The sequence below is a fragment of the Carcharhinus amblyrhynchos genome, chromosome 28, assembly GCF_965287045.1.
Source record: "Carcharhinus amblyrhynchos chromosome 28, sCarAmb.v2.hapA, whole genome shotgun sequence".
NCBI lineage: Eukaryota > Metazoa > Chordata > Chondrichthyes > Carcharhiniformes > Carcharhinidae > Carcharhinus > Carcharhinus amblyrhynchos.
In genome coordinates, this window is record NC_137351.1 from 19,661,425 (window position 1) to 19,687,134 (window position 25,710).

At 45.2% G+C, this 25,710-nt stretch overlaps 1 protein-coding gene across 3 annotated transcripts in view; it reads left to right on the plus strand.

Moving 5' to 3' along the window:
• The window catches only part of myo1ea (myosin IEa), a 151,546-nt gene that overhangs the window by 27,235 nt on the left and 98,601 nt on the right, over window positions 1–25,710 (plus strand). For all 3 annotated transcript variants that reach the window (XM_080214452.1, XM_080214450.1, XM_080214451.1), the window contains exon 2: window positions 17,297–17,440. In XM_080214452.1, the coding sequence (XP_080070578.1) occupies window positions 17,363–17,440 (78 nt within the window). In that variant the 5' untranslated portion in view covers window positions 17,297–17,362. The remainder of the gene's footprint in view (window positions 1–17,296; window positions 17,441–25,710) is intronic.

The following is a 25,710-nucleotide window of genomic DNA, read 5'->3' on the forward strand; positions in this document are numbered from 1 at the left end:
GACCCATTGTATGCTTTTGAAACATATTTATATTTGTTTGACTGTTAGATTCGAAAACACTGGCAAATGCTGGTGGAACAAAGTAGATACCACAGGATTATACAGTTGCTGTACTGGAACACAGTCACCCAGACGAGTGTTGTCAGACAAAATTTTAACACCACAGCGCATACAGAGATGTCAGGGAAGACGACTAAAAGCTTGGTCAAAGATGAAGAAAAGGGTGTCTTAAAAGAGGAAATGTGATGGGGAATGGGGAGATTTGGGGAGAATTCCAGAGTTTGGGAATCTAGTGGTGGATTGATGCAAATCTGGAATGCCTAGGAGACCAGAATTGGGGGAGTGTGCATCTCTCGGGGGGGTGGTGGGAATTGGAGGAGATGGGGAAGGCAAGTTCAATGGAGGGATTTGAAAAACACCAGCTCTCCCAGTCTGTTTCTGTCCTCGAGACTGAAGTCACTCAGCCTTGGAACCATTCTCAAATCTTCTTTGCACACTCCCTGAAGCTTTCACATCCTTCCTCAAGCATGGTGTCCAAACCAGGACACATTTCTCCAGCTGAGACCAAACCAGTTGTTTAATATAGGTTCATCATAACTTTCTTGCTTTTTCTCTGTTCCTCGATGTAAAATGCCCATGATCCTATCCTGTATGTGTTTTTGAGCACTTTCTCACCCTACCCTGCCACCTTTAACAATCTGTGCTTGTACAATCTGAGATCTGTCTGTTCTAGCAGCCCCTTTAGAACAGCACTCTTTATATTGACTCTCCCTGTTCTTCCTATTAAAATCTTATCATCTCACCCAGCTTTGCATTAAATCTTTATCTGCGTTGTGTCTGCAAATTCTACGAGCCAGTCTGCGTCCAAGTTGGTGGTGGTTGTAATCTACCGAGTTATTGCCTGTGGGTGAGAATGGAAGTATGAAAGTTAAAGGACTTTATGCGGTTATGGCTCAGCTGGTAGCATCACAAAGTCAGTCCGCTCCAGTCCCACTCCAGAGAAGATATGTGATGGCAAATGACATTTCATACAGTTCTGGGGAAGTGATGTCCTTTCAGATGAAACGTTTAAAGCAAGCACTATGGAAGAGTAAGGGAGTTCTCCCCGATGTCCTGACCAGAACTTTTCTCCTAGTCAATGTCACTACTTTCGACCTGATAAAAGTCTATAAGATTATGCGGGGCACGGACAGAGTGGATAGTCAGCAGCTTTTTCCCAGGATGGAAGAGCCAATTACTAGGGAGCATCGGTTTAATGTGCAAGGGGCAAGGTTTAAAGGAGATGTATGAGGCAAGTTTTTTACACAGAGGGTAGTGGGTGGCCAGGGGAGGTAGTGGAAGCAGATACGATAGTGACTTTTAAGGGGAGTTTTGACAAATACATAAATAGGATGGGCAAGGATGGATAGATTTTTGAATTAAGGGTTATGGTGAGCAGGTGAGTAAGTGGAGCTGAGTCCATGATAAGGACAGCCATGATCTTATTGAATGGCGGAGCAGGCTCGAGGGGCCACGTGGCCTACTCCTGCTCCTAGTTCTTATGGGAATAGAGCAATATAGTCTCCGGTAGGGTTAGGGGGTTTTAGTTGGGCAGCATGGTCGGTGAAGGCTTGGAAGACCAAAGGGCCTGTTCCAGTGCTGTAATTGTCTTTGTTGTTTGTCCTCTTTGTTTGTGAAGCAGATAACCTGATTGTCATCACATTGCTATTTGATTTTTTTTTTTGATTTGATTTATTATTGTGTGATACAGTAAAAAGCATTGTTTCTTGTGCGCTACACAGACAGAACATACCATGCATAGAGTACATAGGGGAGAAGGAAAGGAGAGTGAGCAGAATGTAGTGTTACAATCATAACTAGGACGTAGAGAAAGATCAGCTTAATACAAGATAGGTCCATTCAAAAGTCTGTTGGCAACAGGGAAGAAGCTGCTTTTGAGTCAGTTGGTATGTGATCTCAGACTTTTGTATCTTTTTTCCGACGGAAGAAGGTGGAAGAGAGTATGCCTGGGTGCGTGGGGTCCTTGATTTTGCTGGCTGGAAGTGTAGACAGAGTCAGTGGATGGGAGGATGGTTTGAGTGATGGACTGAGCTACATTCACAACTCTTTGTGGTTTCTTGCAGTCTTGGTCAGAGCAAGAGCCATAGCAAACTGTGATACATCCAAAAAGAATGCTTTCAATGGTGCATTTGTAAAAGTTGGTGAGAGTTGTAGCGGACATGCCGAATTTCCTTAGCCTCAAAGTAGAGACATTCCTGGAACTTGTGGTGTGAAAATTGGCTTCCAATAGTGACTACACTTCAATTACATTTAAAACGCTTTGCGACATCCTGTGGATATAAAAAACATGTTTTTGGGGAAAAAAATTGCAAGTCCTTTCTCCTTAACACAGTTTCATCATCCAGTATGTGTAAACAGAAGCTAATATGTACACATATGTACCTCTGAGAAGCCTGATTGATGCTGCGAATGTTTGCTATTAACACAGTTATGTTTCTGATGCATTCACTCTGTCTGAAGACTGTGCAGTGCTTCTGTCTACACATCACAGAATGAGCAAAATACCACTTTGTACAGTGTCGTTATTGAGCTGAAAATAGAAGATGATGTTGGCAGTCCTTTTTGAGTAAATGCCTGGGTGGAGTTGGGGTGACACCCAACTGTTGCACATTAGCTGTTTACTTTAACCTATCTGGATAAAGACTGAAGCAAACAAGCCACTGTTTGATGTTTAGAGGAGCCAAAACCCCATTGTGTTTCCATTATAAAAAAATCTACCTAATGTCTGTCTGAGAGAAGTACAGTAACCATTCCGAGTATTAACTCCTTCACTGTGATGTCCCTGTTTAATATTCCCTTCTTCCACATAAGCGTACATTTTCAACTGATGACCAGATTTGTGCAATGGGTATCTATTTTTCTGGGTGAACTTTTCCGAAATCCATCTTCCCACGTCTTCCTCGGAGTTCTGTGGAAGGTGGTGAATCGAGTTGAAGCGGAGATGACAGCAACTATCATAAAAACAGATGATCTGATTGTTGTCACATTGCTATTCGTTGGAACTTGCGGTGTGAAAATTGGCTGGCGTGTTTCCAGTGGTGATTACATAAGACACATAAGTGGACAATTTTGACACACTACTGGGAGGCACGGTAGCACAGTGGTTAGCACTGCTGCTTCACAGCTCCAGGGTCCTGAGTTTGATCCCTGGCTCGGGTCACTGTCTGTGTGGAGTTTGCACGTTCTCCTCCTGTCTGCATGGGTTTCCTCCGGGTACTCCCGTTTCCTCCCACAGTCCAAAGACATGCGGGTTAGGTTGATTGGCCGAGCTAAGAAATTGCCCCTTAGTGTCCAGGGATGCGTAGGTTAGAGGGATTAGTGGGTACAATGTGTAGGGATATGGGGGTAGGGCCTGGGTGGGATTGTGTTTGGTGCAGACTCAATGGGCCGAAGGGCCTCTTTCTGCACAGTAGGGTTCTATGAGTAATACGGTTCACAGTGGTATTTCTGCTATGAAATTGACTTCTATCCGTCAAAATGTCCCAGACAATATCTGATGCATTTACGATGATGTAGTCAAAAGGGATCAAAACTGGCTTATTTTTTTCAGCATTGGCTGTTGTGGACTTATAGCTGAGGGGGCAGATGTGCTAGATTAGCATGGCACCAGTGCAATAAAGAACCATGTTGTCTTTTTCTACTACTAACCCTTAAGAGAAGTGGAGACCTCATTTCCAGATGTTCTTTGTGCCCAGCTTATTCATTAATCCAGATCAGACTTGAAGAATTATGTTCTTAATTTCTTTAATAGAGCTTCATTAGAACTTCACGTCCTGTCCCTTTTTTCAACAACTTCAACAAGCAGCAATCCGAGGCCCACATTTTTCCAGCAGGAACCAATTAAGTGGCCAACATGGTCCATCCCCCCAGGAGCTCTTGAACCAATCTGAGTCCAACAGCCTCCGCAGCATCATGAGGAACGGGGGTCACTGCTGGGGTGAAGGCAGAACATCTGGGACCTGCACAGCATGATGGCACAGTGGTTAGCACTGCTGCCTCACAGCACCAGGGACTTGGGTTCGATTCCAGCCTTGGGTGACTGTGTGGAGTTGCACATCCTCCCCATGTCTGCATGAGTTTTCTCCGGGTGCTCTGGTTTCCTCCCACACTCCAAAGATGTGCAGATTAGGTAGATTAGCCATAGCACTGGGTTAGGGAGAGAGGTTGAGGGGGGGGGAAATCAACCTGGGTAAGATGCTCTTTCGGAGAGTCAGTGCAGACTTGATGGGCCAAATGGCCTCTTTCAGCGCTGTAGGGACTCTATGGTTCTAAACAAAATCTTTCAAATAATCACTAGGCCCAGCACTGGGGTAAGTCATTAGGATCGCAATGGGTGACTGCCTTCCCTCCATGTGGTCCTCCTCCTCATTGCATAAACCTTCTCTCCCAGGCTGCTGCTGGGAGCAGGGGAACAAGTCTGTTTAGTTGGTGACCTCCTCCTCACTCGGTGTTGGTCATCTGCCATTGGCACGATGCCAATAGCACAGGAAAATGGCCTCTAATTGGAACTTTAAGTATGAAGAACTCTGACAACACCAGGTCAAAGTCCAACAATTTATTTGATAGTAAACTCTCAAGCTTTCAGGGTTTGCCCCTTTGTCGGGTGAATGGAGAGCTCTGGCCTCAGACAGAGCGTATAACAGCGCAGACAGTTTACAGATTACTGATTAGAATGCGAGTCTTTACAACTAACCTGTTATTCAAGTCCTAAAGATGCCGACAATGTGAGTGGAAAGTGGAAGACACATCAGAGAGCCGACCTGACATGGCCGCCCACTACTTACTGGCCCATCCCCATTCCAACCATTTTTGTTTGGGAGCAGAGGAGTTTGGCAGCGAGCTGTGTAACTGCACCGGCTGCGGATTCCTTCACGGGCCGTGAGTAAGGGCACAATTCCAACCATTGCAATTGGGTGGGAAATGGCTGTTGGTTTCCATAATGAGGTTTGGAAGTTCTCCTGTTTTGTTTCCCTGGCTGCATCTGCTTCTTGTGGCAAAGGGGCAGTGACTTGTTTCATTCCCACGATCAAACTGAGGCCAAAAGACATGGGGGGAGGGACTGAGATTTGATGATGAATGTGGATTTATGGGAAAGCGCAAGACTTTGCCACAGCTGTAATGGAGAGCTGTGTAAAAAGAGAAGTGATAACTCTCCGCCTTGTTACAGTGTGTACAGATACGCTGCATCTGCCTGATTATCAGTGGCGTTCCGCTAAAAACACTTGTGGTTTTGAATTGGCTGGATCAATCAATAATATTTCTGAAAGCTATCAGCCAGACAGACAGAGTAGGTTTGTGAAGTATCTCTAACTTTCACTGGCACTTTGCAATGAGTGTACACTTTCTTTTGTAATGTTTTATTGCCCTTGCTTTACATTGTTCCAATCTACACATCCTTCTTAACACTGTTTGAGAGTGCAATTACTGTTGTGGCAGTGTTGTTCAAAACTGTGGTTTCTTCTTAAGTCTGCATTCTAACATCTGTGCAAAGGCTATTGCAAAATAAAACCCTGTTCTGCTTCACTTTTGAAGCCCCCCCAACAACATCAGATCACTTTATTTTTCTATCCGGAGTTGTCTTGCTTCCTCCTTGTGGTACAGTTGCAAGTGTCTGGATTTTCCTCTGCTAAGCCCATCCATGTGGCTTTAATTCTGTTCAATCAACTGTGAGCCTTCCATCAAGTGCCATGAACCAATTGAGGGCGGCACAGTGGTACAGTGGTTAGCACTACTGCCTCACAGTGCCAGGGACCTGGGTTCGATTCCTGGTTTGGGTGACTTGTCTGTGCAGAGTCTGCACGTTCTCCCCATGTCTGCATGGGTTTCCTCCGGTTTCCTCCCACAATTCAAAAGCTGTGCGGGCTAGGTGGATTGGCCATGCTAAGTTAACCCTTAGTGTCAGGGGGATTAGCAAGGTCAATCCGTGGGGTTATGGGGATAGGGCTTGGGTGGGATTGTTGTCAGTGCAGTCTTGATGGGCCAAATGGCCTCCTTCCGCATTGTAGCGATTCTATGATTCTACTTCCCTATCTCACCTTGTACTGTTAGGAAAGTTAGCAACTATACCATCAGTCCCTTCGTTAAAATAATTTATATAAATTGTGAAGAGTTGAGGCAGTGACCCCAGAAGCACACTAGAAAGTGACACATTTATGCTGCTGTGTTTCTGGTTAGCTAGCCAATCTTCTACCCATGCCAGTATGTTGCCCGCCACACCATGAACCTTTATTTTCTGCAATAAGCTTCATGAGGCACCTCACCAAATGTCTTCTGAAAGTCTAAGTACAGTACATCCACTGGTTCCCCTTTACCTACAACACCCATTACATCGTCAAAGTACTCTAATAAAGAACCCAGGACATCAGTACTGATTGTGACACCTATGTTGTTGGCATTGTCGTGTCACTAGACCAGTAATCCAGAAGCCCAGGCTAATGCCCAAGGGACATGGGTTCAAATCCCGCCATGGAATTCAAATCCAATTAATAAATCTGGATTTGAAAGTTAGTATCAATAATGGAGGCCGAGATTGTTGTAAAAATGTATCCAGTTTACTAATGTCCTTCAGGGGACAAAATTTGCTGTTTTCACCTGATCTGGCCTGCATGTGATTCCAGGCCGACAGCAATGTGTTTGACTCTTAACTGCCCTCAGAAATAGCCCAGCAAGCCAGTCAATGGTGCCAGACCACTGCAGAAGACCAGACAGATTGCAATGGCTCAAGAAGGGGACTTCCCACTGTCTTCTCTGGGGCAGATAGCAATGGGAAAGCAATGCTGACCTTGCCAATGGTGCCCACATCCCATGAAAATGGTATCAAAAAACTGCCATGCCAGGGGGGCACAGTGCCATAATGGTTTGCACTGCTGCCTCACAATGCCAGGGACCCGGATGTAATTCTCAGCTTGGGTCACCGTAAGCGCGGAGTCTGCACGTTCTTCCCGTGTCTGCGTGGGTTTCCTCCGGGTGCTCCGGTTTCTTCCCACAGAACAAAAGATGTGCTGATTAGGTGCACTGGCCGTGCTAAGTTCTCCCTCAGTGTACCTGAACAGGCACCAGAGTGTGGCGACTGGGGGATTTTCTCAGTAACTTGATTGCAGTGTAAATGTAAGTCCACTTGTGACATTAATAAATAAATAAGCTTTCAATAAAAGATTGGGATGGAACTCAGGGCAGTCCTGGCCAGTGAAGTTTAGCCAATTGCTGGTTAAACTTAGTAAACATCTGTAATTAGAAACTCTGCAACGTTGGATTCCAATAACCTGTGTATCACACAAGCCTTCAGAATTCTGTCAGGGCTTTGATCGAATCAAGTGAGTTCCAGTGCTTTGTGTTCTCTTCATTCTGTGTTCACATTTCGGCACTTCAGATGAGTCACATTCTTGTGCCAATTACTTTGTCTGCCGAACCCACCCCTGCTAGTCAAGTTGGAACACGTGGATTTCCAGTGGGGAAGTTGTGAATCTTTTAATTTGATCACTTCTATTCCAATCTGACAAACACATCACGAACCAACAGCAAAGCAAATGACAGCAGCCTTCACATTGCATTCCACAGCTGGACTCACACACACACACACACCCTTTCCTAATCTCATTAACAGTTCAGCGCCCTTTTGTAATGTTGTCTTTTCTGTTGATTTTCATACATTTTGTGCAGTTGCCTGTGGGATGCCCTGTGCAGCAGCATTACTGTTAGTTCAGTAGCAGTGAGAAAGTGTTGAGGCTAATCCAAGTTTCCACTTCCACTCCAAGTTTCTAAATCATTTTTGTTGTCGGTGACTGAACGTTCTGGCTTCCTGGTACAAATGTTATATGCTACAGCTTTACTGCCCTTACATATGCACATTTGACTCCTCTAATTAATTTTGGCTGTATTGGGGAAGATTGCACATCATAGCCAACAAATATCCTGTCATGTTGGATAGAAGTTGATGCCCTCCCCTGAGGTGAGTTTGGAGGTGGGGCATTTAATCTGATGGGGTTGCGTTGGGTGGGGACCCAGCCACTTCTGCCCTGGACAGGAATGGATGTCCACTTGCCCTACCACCACCCCCGCCCTTCCCTTACTAACCTGTGTCCTGGGATTCCTTGCTGATCCCACGGTGGTGGATGCATTGCTGGAAGCTACCATTGCCCTTGGAGTTGTTGCCTGCAATGGAGAGCTACAGACTTCTGATTAACCGGATGGAATGGGGGTGGGGGTGGAAGGAAGGAAGGAGTGGTTGACTTGTGGTATTTCCACCTTCACGATCCTTGATCCTGGGGAAGACTGATCCCCACTGGGCACTTTATGAACTGCTTCAAAGGCATTTAGTAAAGCCAGTCGTCCCCAAGAGGAGGTGATGTGGGACTACGACCATCTCTCCATCCAAAGATGTGTGAGTTAGGTGAATTGGCCATACTAAATTGACCCTAGTGTCAAGAGAATTAGCAGGATAAATGTATGGCATTATGGGAATAGAGTCTGGGTGGGATTGTGGTCGTCACAGACTCAATGGTCTCCTTCTACAGTGGGAAGAACCCCATTGGCTGGAATAAATTCCAACCATTGAATTTGCACTGCTTATTGGTTGATCATTTGAAAACCTCTTTGGTACTTAATCATCATTTCATTGCTAAACCAATCATCTCATCACTAAATCACCTTGTGGCTACACCTATGGATGAAAGTATTGGAAGAAGCAATCCCACCTAATCTGATTGGCAGCAATAAAAATCCGATGGCGGCATTTTCCAGCCACACTCGCCCCAAGACTGGAAAATCCCACCTGAGGTCAACGGACCTTCACATAGTCCTCCCTCGCCCGCTACAATTCCTGCTGGGGAATATTCCACCCGTAGTGTTTCAGGATAAGAAGAAATCCTGCAGAAGTGTCATTGGCCTTACTGTTGAGCTCATATTGTTTAACTCAATGGCATCTGTACCTGTGTTCACCAATGCTGGAGTATTTGGCAGAGCAAGATAAGTCTCCTATGCAGTTTGGTTTGAATTTGGGACAGTGATGGTCAGATGGAGGATAAGTAAGACTTTAGGGCTATTCGCTGATGGCACGTTAACCATGCTCCTTGGTATTGGTGAAGAATGTACATACAAGTTTGAAGCCTTTTTCATAAATGGAGAAACTGTTGGATTTGTCATCAAGAAGATACTCTGTTTGTTGTCTGGGTTTGAATTATAGAAGGAGAGGCCACGGAAGTCTAGGTTTGTTAAAATTCAGTCTAAAATCCTGTACATGATTCTTGGGGAGTGGATATTGTTGTATTAGCTCTCGATTTATTCTTTGATGCTTTGGTCTTCCTGCCGTGTTGTTGCTGTACGCAGTCCCAACGATTTCTACTTATCTTCACACTCATTGCTTTATTCCAACATTGCACATGAGCGATAACCTCTGACCTCGTATCCTAAATATATTACTCTACAGTTAGCTCCTGTTAGCCTCCATCTCCCTCCAGCAGTTTATTTCAACAAAATCCTTTGGGATATTTTACACGACATACCTCACCTTGATGCTTCAGCTTGGGAGTGTGTGGGTGGCAATGAAAGAGCGAGATAGGGAGAGGAGAGAGAGAGAAAGGGGGATGAGAAGAAGAGAGAGAGAGAGAGAAAGAGGGGAAGGAGAGAGATGATGAGCCCTGGAACTGGCCACAGGATAGGCCAGACGTAACTGTCCCTCCCAATTTTTTTTTTACACCCTTTCCCCCGCGGGTTTGATGCCACAGCTCAGACAGTCCACAGGGTTTGGATGCACTGAGCAGATATGCATTGAACCAATGTTTTTACCTCACTCCATGGCTTTCAGTAAGTGTTTTAATACTAACCAGCCATCCAAAAAGAAGGAAGTTGCATGTATTCTAACAGGACTAGACAGGGAGGATGTTTCTGATGGTGAGGGAGTCCAGCATCAGGGATCACAGTCCGTAGGTTCAGGGTAGACCATTTAGGATGGAGATGAGGAGACATTTCTTAACACACAGAGTGGTGAGCCTGTGGAATTCATTACCACAGAAAATAGTTGATGCAAAAATGTTAAATGTATTCGAGGCAGATGGATATAACACTTGGGGCAAATGGGATCAAAACAGGTTTAGGCTATTGAGTTGGTCGATCAGCCATGATCGTGATGAATACTGGAACAGGCTCAAAGGGCCAAATGGCCTCCTCCTCTTATCTCCTGTGTATCCAATGCAAGCGTGGATGTACATCACATTGAAACAATCAGTGAAGCACCTTTAAAATGCATCAGTAATGTCAACTTTCACATGACCATGTCCCGTGAGCAGAGAGAAGGCAAATGACCAGAAAATCTGATATAGTGACGCTGGGTTAAGAGGTTTTTGTTTGGCCTGGGCCAGGGCACCAGGAGAAGTCACTTAGCTCTTCAAAATAGTGGGATCTTTCTTTGCAGCCCCTAAACTGGGAAATTGGACTTTATGTTTCAAGAGAAAGCAGCTTTGAGGCAGGACCAAGATGCCAGACATTAGAAGCGGGATTATCCTCCAGGATGAGGCCTTGCTTTGAAAGGAGTGTTTCTCTTTCAAAGTTACCGATGGTGTTTTTTTTTAAGGGTCTCTTTTTCAGGAAAACTCCCACACGGTGGCTGCTGCTTTTGTTGCATTAAAGCTCAACATCTGCTGCAGCCCAAACCACCACAAAAGCCCTTTTCATTTATTTTAATAGTTGTCAATGTCTGTGAGGAGGTGGGGGGGGGGGGGGGAGGTCAGGGAGGTGGGGGACTGGAGGTGGTGGTAAGATTGGTGACTAAATACTGTAACTCAACCTGTGTGCAATCTCGAGGCATCCCATCTCGAATACAGAGCCCTGTTATACTCGATACTTATTTAATTCCTTTATTCCTCACTCGTAAAAGCTTCCCTCCCCACGGGGCTCAGTGCCCCTTTGCCTTTGTCTCCCAATCTAATTTCAGTGATTATTGACGTTTAGCAAACAAATTATATCAGAAAACCTCAAAGGACAAAAATGTAAGCCCCATGCGTTTGAACAAAAGTGCCTGATTTAAATTAAGTTTTATTCTGGGGAGCTTGGAAAGTGCCTTCCTCTGTTAATTTATTAGAGCGGGGGGAGATCAGCGGTTTAAAGAGGCTGCATTTTCATTAACACATCGTAGGAGCATTGCTTATAATCTGCTGAGAGTCTTCACAGTGCTTGTTGGGGGGAAATGCTGGGCGCGAACACAACTCCTTTTGCACTGGTTAAATCAGAAAATGCAAGCTCTGTGATTAAATCAAAAACATGACTATTTCCTTTGCCACGGCATTGGTTCTCTGTTCTCCTTATATGGGAAAGGAATTTTCAAAAGCAGCTGACTGGCCAGGGACCTAAAGTTGTGCTGGAAATTCCTTGGATATTGCAAATTTTAAGGATTGGGAATAAAGGGGGTCCCGGACAATAGGAACTGTCAGTAAACGGAATGCATTAGTTTGCAAAATGAGGCAGATGATTCAGCAGTGTGGCTGGGCTGACAGTTCAGTATTGTCCTGTTGGTGACCCTGATATAGTTCTCATCAAACTCAGCGCTTTACTGTAAGAAACTCGTACAAATAAATCCGCTCACATTATGATTGCCACAGCACCTTATTTTTGACTTTTTCCTAAAGACCTTTGCTGTCCTCCTTGTGGACTATTTGTACAGAGTCTTGACGATGGTCTGTTGCCCGTGCAAGTGAAGCCAGGTTCCATCTTCCCACGAAAGACTTGTGAAGTTTCTGGCCTCCTACTGCTGCCACTCACTTAGTTAAGCTGGTGAAATACAGGACTTTGATGGTATGCCATTGAATGGCATGATATCCCACACTTGTTAAGTTGGGAAGAGTACAATGTGGATAATCCAGGCACTGACGCCAGCTGCTATCCTCCTACCTGGGAAGAAGCCATTCCTGTTGCTCAATGGAGTAGATATATCCAAAATAATAATGCATTGATACAACATGTTTTTTTGGATGTGCTTTTACATGTTGAACTATTCTCGAAGTACAATTGTCGACTGTCTTATGGGCAAATCCATTGACACAATCCACCAGTTTAGGACTAGATTTGAATGGATAGGTGTGTTGAGATGGGCGGCACGGTGGCACAGTGGTTAATGCTGCTACCTCAGAGCTCCAAGGATCCGGGTTCGATTCCCGGCTGGGGTCACTGTCTGTCTGGAGTCTACATGTTGTCCCCGTGTCTATGTGGGTTTCCTCCGGGTGCTCCAGTTTCCAAAGGTGTGTGGGTTAGGTGGATTGGCCACACTAAATTGCCCTTAGTGTCAGGGGGGCTAAATGTATGGGGTTATGGGGGTAGGGCCTGGGTGGGATTGTGGTCTGATTAGACTCAATGGACCAAATGGCCTCCTTCTGCACTGTAGGATTCTATGACTTTATGAGAAGCATTTCCTCCCCAGCCTCCACAGTAAGGAACGTTAATCTGGGGAGACTGAGGAGGAAGGAGAATCTCATTGAGTACATTTGGGCAACTTCATAGAAACTGACCATGAAAGATAACCATTGTGGATTCTGGCTTTTGTGGTCCACCTACAAGCTAATATTTCAGAGACTTGGGTGTGCGTGCTGTTTTTATCTGAGATCATTGCATGTTGGCCTCAAGCTTGGGCTTATTCCAAGATTTTTCACCTGGAATAAGTGCCAGCATCCATAGACAGATGTCTGCACTGATACTGGATCTTGTGCTTGGACTATCTGCCCCAGGTCAAAAGCTGTCTAAATACAATATGGTTGACCCAACCCCTGCTCGAAATCTCTCCAAACCAGTGGGAAATATTATCCTAACAAACCAATTCATGCAGGCCAAATGCTATCAAAAAATCAGATCGTAGACAAATGTAAAATAAATGATTTGAAAAGAATATTATCGCTGCGTTAAAGATTGTGTTTTCTTGTACCAAAATGACTTAAGATCCTCTGTGGTGCAGTTATGTAAGAAGCATAAGCCTTCTGAACCCTGTCTTTGTGAAACCTGTACATGTGTTGGAACCGGCTGAACTAAACCACAGGAACCAGATGTGTAGAAACTCGAAGCAGGAGTAGGCCACTCGGCCCTTTGATCCTGCTCCACCGTTCATTGTGATCATGGCTGCTCATCAAATTCCTGATTTCCCCCTTCCTCCCATATCCCTCGATCCTTTAGCCCCAAGGGCTATATCTAATTTCTTCTTGAAATCACACAGTGTTTTGGCCTCAACTACATTCTGTGGTAGTGAATTCACCACTCTCTGGGTGAAAAAAATCTCTCCTCACCTCAGTTCTAAAAGGTTTACCCCCTTATCCTCAAAATATGACCCCTAGTTCTGGACTCCCCCACCATTGGGAACATTCTTTCTGAGCCCACCCTGTCTAACCCAGTTAGAATTTTGTAATGTTTTATGAGATTCCCCCCTCACTCTTCTAAACTCCAGTGAATCTAATCCTAACCGACTTAGTCTCTTCTCATATGACAGACCTCATTCTCAGTGCTCCGGTTTCCTCCCACAGTCTGAAGGACATGCTGGTTAGATGCATTGATCTGAATAAGTGCCGGAGTTTGGTGACTAGAGGAATTTCGCAATAACTTCATTGCAATGTTAATGTAAGCCTTACCTGTGACTAATAAATAAACTTTAACTTTAAGACTTGCCATCCCAAGAATCAGCCTGGTAAACCCCCGCTGTACGCCCTCTACCTGCATCTATTCCCAGGTTCTGGCCACAGAATGTTAGGTCTTAGTAAAATTCTTTAATTCCTTTCAAAGAGCCAACATGAAGAGGATGGGCTGAATGGCCTCCTGTGCTATGAGATTCCATGAGAACTATCACTCAGGAATCAGAATTAAGGCACAGTGCAAGCAACTGGACTGGTTATTGGCCTTTGGCAGGAATCTCCAACATCTGTTTAAAGCATCTGGCTAGCTTTTGAAAGATGAAGCATGTTTTTGATAGTTCAGTCATTCAGAATAATAGTGCAATCTGTGTGTGCAAAACTATTAAAAGCCTAAGACATTTGGGAACCAGCCTGGGCCTGTTCTGTGGCTATTTATAATCTAAGACATAAACAAAAGGCAAATCCATTCATTGCAGTGTCAGACTCAGTATACTCTATCCTTTCCAAATGCAATAAAGATCACTGTCACAAAAGTCAAGACTACATCTTTTTAATACTAGGGATGGTTACTGCTCAAATATACAGCATAGAGATTTGAAACAAGCTTGATCTTCTGACCCTTCGCAGTACCCCAAGGAGTACGGATGTTTGTACCCATCCAACACTCTGATCTGATAGATGAAAGTCCCTCTCCTTTTGCTATCAAGGTTCTAAGTGAGAGAGGTTTCAGCATTATCTGTCCAGTTTCTATTGATTTAACATAAGTCAAACAGGATTTATGATCCAAGGGCTCCGTGGTATAGTAGTTGATGAGTGCTGTATTTCAAAGTGGCAATATTTTTACAAAGCTGATGTGTATACGCCCGTGTTTATTGGACAGAATTAAATGCCCACCCCGTGGCAGGTTTGGTTGAGGGGGACATTTAATTGGGCAAGAGAGTGACAGGTGAGGATCTGCCACCTTTCTGTCTCTGCCCCAGCTAAGTCTGGGGTGGGAAGGTTTCTGGATGGTCTTCCCTCTCTGCTACCAACTGAGGGTCTTAGGTGGGCAATTAAAGCCCAACAAAAGACCCCATATCACCACAGCTGATAATGACCCAGTGGTAGGCAGAAGACTTGGCACAGAAGAAGGCCAAATAGCAAACACCTGTTGGGGTTACTGGGGGTGCCTTGCCCAAAGGAACTCAGTGTATGACTGGGGGAGCCGGGAAGGGAGGCACTAAAAGCCAATCTTCTGTCCTTGCTGTCATCCCCCTTTCCCTGTGGCACCACCGCCACGGTGCAGAGGGACCTGGGGGTCCTTGTGCATGAGTCGCAAAAACCCAGCCTACAGGTGGTCAGGAAGGCTAATGGGATGCTGGCCTTCATAGCGAGGGGGATTGAATATAAAAGTAGGGAGGTCTTGCTGCAACTGTACAGGGCACTGGTGAGGCCACAGCTGGAGTCCTGTGTGCAGTTTTGGTCGTCGCACTTACGCAAGGATATTTTGGCCTTGGAGGGAGTGCAGAGGAGGTTCACTAGGCTGATACCGGAGTTGAGGGGTTGAGCTGTGAAGAGAGGCTGAATAGACTGGGCTTGTACTCGTTGGAGTTTAGAAGGATGAGGGGAGATCTTGTTGAGACGTATAAGATGATGAAGGGGATGGATAGGGTAGAGGTAGAGAGATTCTTCCCACCCAGAAAGGACAGCAGGACTAGAGGGCACAGCCTCAAGATAAGGGAGGGCAGTTTAGAAGAGAGTTGAGGAGGAACTTCTTCACTCAAAGCGTGGTGAATCTCTGGAATTCTCTGCCCGTTTGAAGTGGTGGAGGCTACCTTGCTAAATATATTTAAGACGTGGGTAGATAGGTTTTTGGTAGGCAAGGGAATTAAGGGTTATGGGGAGAAAGCGGGAAAGTGGAACTGAGCCACTTCAGATCAGCCATGATCTTATTGAATGGCGGGGCAGGCTCGAGGGGCTGGATGGCCTACTCCTGCTCCTATTTCTTATGTTCTTATGTTCACCCCCCGCAGCCCCCCTTGACCAGGCGGATCTGTGCCTCCGTGGTCCGTGATCTTGGAGAAGACTTGCTGCCGTCCGGTTAAATTGCAGCATTGGGCCTTTGATGATTCTCTAACTGGCGACGAGACCCTTGTTGCCTGCATTAGATTCTGCCTATTGTTTCCCAAATTTAGTCTCCGCGCAGAACGTGGAACCATGACACCTTTCAGCCACTTACCAGCAACTCCAAAGTAACCCAATATATCTGAGGGACACTCAACTCTGAACATTTTTCACTGAAAAAATAATTTTAAAGTTTATTTATTGGTCACAATTAAGCTTTACATTCACACTGTAATGGAGTTACTGTGAAATTCACCTAGCAGCACACTCCGGCGCCTGTTCGGGTCAATGCACCTAACCAGCGCATCTTTCAGAATGTGGGAGAAAAGCTGAGGAAACCCACGCAGACATGGGGGGAATGTGCAAACTCCACACTGACAGTGACCCAAGCTGGGAATCGAACTCGGGTCCCTGGCGCTGTGAGGGAGCCGTGCCAACCACTGTGCCACCAATATAGTTTGTGAGGAATGTTTTTAAAATGACCATACTTAGCACTCATAATTAAAATCAGTAACGTAGGATAAACTAATGAGAAATAGTTTTAAAATGAGCATTAGGAAGAATTTTATTTCCTTGGTAATAAACATTCCAAATAATTAGCTAGGGAGGGGATAGCAACAAAAACATTTCTGATTATCAAACTGAGGTTTTACAAGTAGAGGCTGGATACTGGGGGAAAGAATTAATGGGGAAATTATTGTTTCTCATTCTTGATTATTCTGGTTTTATAGAATGTTTCAAGTTTTTTTTTAAATTTATTCGTGCGATACGGGCATCATTGGCTGAGCCAATATTTATTATCCATCCTCAATTGCCCTTTAACTGAATAGAATCATAGAATCCCTACAATGCAGAAGGAGGCCATTTGGCCCATCAGGTTTGCACCGACCATAATCCCACCCAGACCCTCTCTAACTTGCACATCCCAGGACACTAAGCGGTAACTTAGCATGGCTAATGCACCTAACTCTCGCATCTTTGGAGTGCGGGAGGAAAACAGCACCCAGAGGAAATTCACATAGACACGGGGAGAACATGCAAACTCCACCTGGACAGTGACCCAAGCTGGGAATCGAATCCAGGTCCCTGGAGCTGTGAGGCAGCAGTGCCAACCACTGTGCTTGCTAGGCTATTTTAAGAATCAACCACATTGCTGTGGGTCTAGAGTCACATGTAGGTCAGACCAGATAAGGGTGGTAGATTTCCTTCCTTAAATAGAAGGACATTAGTGAACTAGATGGGTTTTTACGATAGTTGACAATGGTTTCATATCATCATTAGACATTTAATTCCAGATTTCTATTGAATTCAGATCCCACCATCTGCCGTGGTGGGATTCGAACCCAGGTCCCCAGACATTACCCTGGGTCTCTGGATTGCTAATCCAGTAAGCAATACCACTATGCCAGTGTCTCCCAGTTCCAACAACAAAGGTTACACTGAGTGCACCATTACAGCCACGGAATTAAAAGCAAACAAGTTGTAGGAAGGAGTGGCAGCCTGGTTCACGAACTTCTCTTTCTCTTTCTCTTTAGGGGAGTAAAGGCCACTACAGGTATCACTGGCAGAGTCACAATGTCAAACAGAGTGGAGTGGATGACATGGTGCTTCTCACAAAGATCACAGAAGATGGCATTGTCGACAACCTGAAGAAGCGATACATGGATGACTATATTTTTGTATCCTTTCGAAGCCTGGCGTGCAAATCCAGGCAGAGAACGAGAGTAAGAAGACAAGCAGGTTTGGGACATCTTGATCACTTTATGCAGTGTAGAATTGATTAACAGTGACCATAGGCATGTCCCCAAGTCATTGCTGCCCATCACTAACCTTTCCTCAGCACCGATCATGCAGCACTCCCTCCCTGCTTTTGACTGGCCTTCGAATTGAAAGGCTAAGTGGCGAAGATTTGTTTCTCTTGGCTGTAAAGAAAAACTGCTCTGTTTAAAATGATAACCACGTGAGCCGAGATTCCAGTTATTGCATAAATATTTGCCCTTAAATCTGTGCCTAGACCAAACGATTTCCTCCCCAAATAAACCAGGAAAGCAAATCTTCAGGTGGGGGAAGGGGTGAGGGTGGTTCTTGCAGCTCTCACAGAATGTCCTTGAAGTGACTGCCTGTGTGCTGCTGGAGTTTCCAGCACGATAAAACAGCGCTGGGACATTGAGCAGACAACATTATAAAAATCTTAACTGGAACACCTTTTCGAAGCCACTCTGTTGACTGTTTCATTTCTGACTTATCCCAGAAATAGATTTTGATACAAAATTGTTGACTAGCACATGTAAAATTGCTATCTTTATTATATTCATTCAGACCAGCATTCAGAAAGTATCCAGGTTTCTCCCCGAGAACAAATTTGACTTGTGTCGCTTTTTTTTCCCTCCTCTGTTCACATTAATGTAGCTCCAGTCCCGATGGAAGGAAATGATTTCCAATGTACATCTTGTAATGGGGAGAAAGCTGTGATTATCTGGCTCATGTGGCTAACTGCTGTTAATCTGCAAGGTTAGCCGGTGAATAGCTGCATTCTGCAGCCCACCGATTCCAATCTTTATTCTGTTCCAAGCTCAACTTTCTCAACTGTGGAGCAACCTAGACTCCACTGGAATTTTTTTTATTCAATTGTGGGACATGGGCGACACTGGCTGGCCAGCATTTATTGCCCATCCCTAATTGTCTGGGGGGCAATTGAGTCAATCACATTGCTGTGGCTCTGGAGTCACGCATAGGGCAGACCAGGTAAAGACGGGCCAATTTCCTTCCCTAAAGGACATTAGTGAACCAGAGGGATTTTTCCAACAATCGACAGTGGTTTCGTAGTCATTGGTAGATACTTAATTTTATTGAATTCAAATCCCACTATCTGCCGTGGTGGGATTCGAACATTAGCTGAGCATTAGGAGGAGAATATCGACCAGGATTCCCTACTCCTTCCCATTATCCACATTGAACATGACTGCGTGAGATACCAAAAAGTGTTTTAGGGAACGCTACTTAAGTGCAAACTTAACACATTCAGGAGAAGAAGGGGAAAGGAAATCAGTGAGCGAGGTGGGGAAAGTACACTCAATATAGCTCCTCATTCTGTAACCCATTGTTAACCGTTGAACATTCAGTCCCTTATCAACAAGATAAGTGTGGATGAAGAAGATTGTTTGGTCTTTTTCAATTCATCAATTAAGTATTCCACCTTTCCCCTCACTGATGGGCTGTTAACAGATTTGTCTGTTTCCTTGATGAGGCTGGAATTAACTTGACAAGTACAAACTTAGTATTTTCTAGTTAATTGGTTCTAAGGTGCTTTGGAATGTCCTAAGCTTGTGAAAGATGATTTATAAATACAAATCCTGTATTTGTTGATTATGGTGATTTCCGGTCACTGCTCTGTGAACAGTGCTGATAGAACCATAGAAACCCTATAGTATAGAAAGAGGCCATTCGGCCCATCAAGTCTGCACCAACCACAATCCCACTCAGGCCATACCCTCATATCCCTACATATTTTACCCACTAATCCCTCTAACCAACACATCTCAGGACACTAAGGGGCAATTTTACCATGGCCAACCACCTAACTCACACATCTTTGGACTGTGGGAGGAAACCGGAGCAGCTGGAGGAAACCCACACAGACACGGGGAGAATGTGCAAACTCCACACAGACAGTGACCCAAGCCGGGAATCGAACCCAGGTCCCTGGAGCTGTGAAGCAGCAGTGCTAACCACTGCACTACCGTGCCACCCGATGATGCTCGCTGCCAGTTTGAACTTGTTTCTCTGCCCTCATTTTTGGTCCCAAGTACCAATCACTGGTTTAAAGGTGAGGGGCTGGTGATCTACCCTAAGCCTGAATTGGTTGCTCAGAGATCGCTGGAGATGTTCACTTTTTTTTTTATTCATGATCCAGCGTTTGTTCCCCATCCCTAGTGGCCCTTGAACTGAGTGGCTTGCCAGGCCATTTCAGAGGGCAGTTGACAGTCAACCGCATTGTTGTGGAGTCACACATAGGCCAGACCAGGCAAGGATGGCAGATTTCCTTCCCTAAAGGACATTGATTGTAAAAACCCATTTGGTTCAATAATCAACAATGCTTTCATGGTTGTCAGTGGATGCTTAATTCCCGATTTTTTTTTTTTATCGAATTCAAATTCCACCATCTGCCGTGGCGGGATTCGAATTCTGGTCCCTAGAACATCAGCTGAGTTTCTGGATTAATAGTCTGTCAATAATACCACAAGGCCATCAGCTCCCCGGGTGCTGACCCTGCAGTTTTCACACTTGCTGTGGGAAATGACTTTCCACAGTGGCAGCGGGAAACATAGAAACGTAGAAGATAGGAGGAGGCTGTTTGGCCCTTCGAGCCTGCTCCGCCATCCATCACAATCATGGCTGATCGTCCGATCCAATAGCCTAATCCTGCTTTCTCCCCATAACCTGTGATCCCGTTTATCCCAAGTGCTATATATGGCAAAAATCAAAGCGGAGAGCGTGGGCAGGAAAATGTGTGCAGTGCCCAGAACTGATTGCAAATTTATATTGGCAACTTGGCAGTGTTTGGCAGAGGGACGTCAATCTGAGGCATTTAGAGGGTGCTTTTCTCTTGCTATTATTTTGTGTTTTTAACACTAATTCAGTGGATTGGAAGGGACATGTATGTTAAGATTGAGACGAGCGATATCTGTCTGAGTTCAAAGAGGTAAGCCAAGGATTGGTCAGTGGCCAGGGGAGGGATGCCAGGTTGCCGCATTGAAGTGGGGTACAACTTTCTTGGCCCGTGTGCCAACTAAATTAAACTTCTGCTTCTACATTTTTACTTTTATCGTTTTCAGCAGTGGTGTTTGTAAGTCAGAGGTATTTATAAGGTTAGTTCGCTGGCTGACACTGCAGTTCTTCTTTCAGTTAGAAGTTCCTGTGGTTATTGGTGATGAGAACATGCTGCCTGTGAATGGAATGGGATAATTCAAGCTTGTGGGAAATGCCGATTTGAAAACATTTTGTTTCTTGGAAATCTTAAAATGCTCCCATTCAGCAAAATTTAAGCGTTCAGATTAGCCGAAAGGTTTTAATCCCTTACTACAAGCCAGAGATTAAGGAGTGATCCTCATATTTGCTGAGTTGGGTTAACAAAGCTGGTCTGCTCCCTGTCTGTGCTGAATAACCTCGCGTTGGCTCCTGTGTGAACAGCTTACTGGTTTTATGTAAGCTTTGAAAGGCCAGCACATTGAATGGGCTGGCAGACTGGGAGAATAAAGGCAGAGACACGGGAAATATAGTTGCCAAGGGTTACAGAATTGGGGCCATTGAAGGTGAGTATTGTTTGTGGGGTGTCAGAGCTTTTGTCACACAGGCCAAACACAATCCCTCCTGAAAGGGCCCTGGCATGATCTTAATTTGTATCTAAATAGATTTTAGGTAAACATTCCAGGAATTTCATTGACCCGTCACATGGTTGTTTTCTTTTTGTGTTACATCACTTCCTGTAATTTGGAAGCCATTTCAGCATTAACGCTTGTGTGTTCACTGCCCCTTTCCTGAAGGCTTTACCCCCTTGGATGGCAGGGCCAGCCGGGGGCATTCTCGTCCCTGAGTCACAAGGTTCTGGGTGGGTTCATGTCCCACTCCAGGGTGTGAGCACACAAACCAAGGCTGGCACTCCAGTGCGGCACCGAGGGAGTTCTGCGCTGTCAGAGGTGCTGTTCTCCAGATGAAACTGAGGCTACAACTGTCTGCTTGGGGGTTTGTAAAAGATGGAGTCATTTCGAAGAAAACCTGCTGAGTTCTCCCTGCCGATATCTATTCCTCAGTTAAGATCACAACAAATTGGGCAGCACGGTGGCACAGTGGTTAGCACTGCTGCCTCACAGTGCCAGGGACCTGGGTTCGAATCCCGGCTTGGGTCACTGTCTGTGCAGAGTCTGCACATTCTCCCCCTGTCTGCGTGGGTTTCCTCCGGGTGCTCTAATTTCCTCCCACAGTTCAAAGATGTGTGGGTTAGGTTGATTGACCCTAGTGTCAGGGGGTTAGCAGGGTAAATATGTGGAGTTACGGGAATAGGGTCCGGGTGGGATTGTGGTTGGTGCAGCCTTGATGGGCTGAATGGCCTCCTTCCGCGCTGTAGGGGTTCGATGATTCTAAATTGTTACCTTGTCACTGCTCCTGTTTGTGGAAATTTGCTGTGTGAAAATTGGCTGCTGTGATTCCTATGTTACATTAGTGACTATACTTCAAAGGGAGATAATGAGCTGTAAAGTGCTTTGAGACATCCGTTAGTTGTGCTATATAAATGCCAGTCTTCCTGGATACAGCTTCACAGGTGCAGCAGCATTTTAGGACCTTGCTATTCCTTTCTTGAGTCCTGCCACAGACCTTTCACCCATGCAGATCCTCACCTCTGAGTTTCCTTTTGCCCAATGTCTAATCTTGGATAGCGAGCAGGGACCAGAATCCCCACTCTTTCTTCTCCCTGTCCCTCACCCAGGAAGTCATGCCAGGGATTGAACCTGGGAACATCCTGTCTTTGGAGCTTCATACTCGCCTAGAATGGATTTACAACCAAGCCATACAAGTGATTCCCTATAATTTTGAGATTGTTTCCTTCTACTGGCACAAATTGGTCTTCACTCTATTGTACAGTGTGGCATTATTCACCCAACTCTTTCCTGGTGAATCAAACTGGGTCATCCTGGTGCCCATGCCGTCCAGGATGGCATGGGCACACCTGGCCACCCAGTTGGTTTCCTTAAATTCATTCACGGGATGTAATTGGATTTAATTTGATTTGATTTATTATTGTCACATGTATTAACATACAGTGAAAAGTGTTGTTTCTTGCATGCTATACAGACAAAACATACCATTCATGGAGAAGGAAAGGAGAGGGTGCAGAATGTAGTGTTACAGCTGTAGCTAGGGTGTAGAGAAAGATCAACTTAATGCAAGGTAGGTCCATTCAAAAGTCTGCTGGCAACAGGAAAGAAGCTGTTCTTGAGTTGGTTGGTACGTGACCTCAGACTTTTGTGCATTTTTCCGAACAGAAGAAGGTGGAAGCAAGAATGTCCAGGGCATCGCTGGTTGGGCCAGCATTGGCATTTAAGAGTTAACCATACTGTTATGTGGTCTGGGGCCACATGTAGGCCAGACCAGGTAAGGATAACAGTTTTCATTCCCTAAAGGGACATTAGTGAACCAGATGGGTTTTTACATCAATAAGCAATGGTCCATTTGACTTTAATTCCCTGTTTTTATTGAATTTAAATTTCACTAATGCCATGGTGGGATCTGAACCCTAGAACTTGCCCTGGGTCATGAATTACTAGTCCAGTGATGATACCACTGCGCCACCAACTCCCTCAACTAACACATTATCTGGTCACTATCACATTGCTTCTGTGGGAATCCGGGGTGCTGGTTCCCACAATGCAACAACAGCACTTCTTTTGGCTACCAATTACTGAGGGATGTCCTGAAAGGTGCTTTATAAATGCAAGTTTGTTTTTTAGCTGGAGGGTTTGATGAAAAGGATAACCAGAAATCAGCAATGCAGTGGGTCGTTTTTACAAGGTGAGGCTGAAGGGAAGTGGTGGGCAACCTGTAACTTGAGCGGGGGGGTGGTGGGGGACGTCGGGGGCACATGCAGCCCATCTAGGCTGTGAGTACAGCCCATGGGATGTTGTGTTGACCATTGCCCAGGCACAGGGCTACCACATTCCACACATATCCATCTGAGTATCTTTTTTCCTACTGGTAAGACTGAAATGGTGCACGTGTAAAGCAAGGGTAAGTGAAGTGAGGCACATGCTGGTTGCTCACAACATTGACAAGAGAACCTTGTACTTCCTCTGCATCCAAAGTGGAACCATTTCTTCTATTTTTACCATTTGAAGTTGAGAGTTCTGCAAATATATACATGATTAAGCATTTTCTGTAAATTGTTATGAAATATTTGCCATGTATTAAATGTATTTACTTTTATTCATGGGGTCATGCTTAGTGAACAAGCCCAATTTCAACCTTGTGGCCCACCAAGATGTAGGAGGTCCACTCGTGGTCGTCTCACTAGCCTAGGTTTTTTAAAATTCATTCATGGGACTGACTGGCCAGCATTGATTGCCTATCCCTAGTTGCCTTTGTTCAGAGAGCAATTGAGAATCAACCACATTGCTGTAGCTCTGGAGTCACATATAAGCCAGACCAGGGTATGGACAGCACATTTCACTAAAGGACATTGATGAACCAGATGGGTTTTTCCGACAATAGTTTCACGGTCATCAGTAGATCCTTAATTCCAGATATCACTGTTGCAGGCTTATGAGTGCAGGTTGGTGATGACCCCATAACATTGTGGACTAATACTCGTGAATCATTCCAAAGGCAGAACTTTGCGAAAGGAACCCGATATTCCCGATTCTTTCTAGATTAGATTAAAATGTAACTGGGATGCCCCATACTAATATTGGCTCTCTGAGTTTAAGGGAACAACACTGTCCTTATTTACAGAGGCATTGGATTTTGGAAAAAAAGCATGAAACCAACTGATACTGAATTATCCTGCAGACGAGTTTTGAGACTATTTACAAAAGGGAAAAAAAGCTGTTTCCTTTAAATTGCAGTGTTGTAATTTCAGAAGTAGAATTCCTGGCAAGCTGAATGGTTACATTGGAACAGAATACGTCTCAAACAGGATTTGTTCACTAGTTTAGAAACAAGAGTACTTCTTACTGAATACACTTTTTAATATCGTCGAGAGTTTCATTTTGCACTGACTCTTCAAGAACGAAATGAGCTAATGAGGCTGCTCTTTTGGAAATGGCATTGAAATTATGGGTGGAATTTTGTGTAGGCAACCAGAGTTACGTGCCGCCTTTTTCAGGAAGACCTGTGCATTCAGTGCCAATGGGATACTTACCTGGGCAGCTGCGAGCCTTCCCCAGGATCTTAGGGGCAGAAGTTCAGTTCGCCAAGAACTGCCTGCCAACTGGGAACAGCTAACGGGTAGCTGCTGACAGTAATGCACCCGCCTGAGGCCCGGGATCACCAAGGAACCCCGGCCGCAGGTGTATAATGGGCTTTTTAAAATTCATTCATGGGGTGTGAGTGTTGCTGGTAAGACCTGCATAGTTTGGCCGTCCCCAGTTGCCCTTGGGAAAGTGGTAGTGAGCTGCCTTCTTGAACTGGCTGGAATCCATGTGGCATGATTGACCCACACTGTTCTTAGAGAGGGTGTTCCAGGATTTTGACCCAGTGACAGTGAAGGGATGGTGATATTTTTCCAAATCAGGATAGTGAGTGACTTGGAAGGGGAACTTCCAGATGGTGGTGTTCCCCATGTGTCTGTTGCCTTTGGCCTTCTAGGTGGTAACAGTCATGGGTTTAGTAGTTGCTGCCTAAGGAGCTTTTGTGAGTTCCGGCAGTACATAAGAACATAAGAAATAGGAGCAGGAGTAGGCCATCTGGCCCTTCGAGCCTGCCCCGCCATTCAATAAGATCGTGGCTGATCTGTCGCTGCTCAGTTCCACATTCCCGCCCTCTCCCCATAACCCTTAATCCCCTCTCTTATCAAAAACCCATCAACCCGCGTCTTAAAAATATTTAGCAAGGCAGCCTCCACCACTTCAACGGGCAGAGAATTCCAGAGATTCACCACCCTTTGAGTGAAGAAGTTCCTCCTCAACTCCGTTCTAAACCGCCCCCCCTTTATCTTGAGGCTGTGCCCCCTAGTCCTACTGTCCTTTCTGAGCAGGAAGAGCCTCTCCACCTCTATCCTATCCATCCCATTCATCATCTTATACGTGCTGGGGAAAGGATCACAGGGTGGGGGTCCAAAGGGGATGGAGATTGACAGCAAAGGCTGTAAAAGGGCCCTCCCTATTCCTGATGCTGTGACCCTTGACCAGACCCTGTGCCTTTGAATGAGGGGCCACCCTGTCCGCAAGCACCCGAAAAG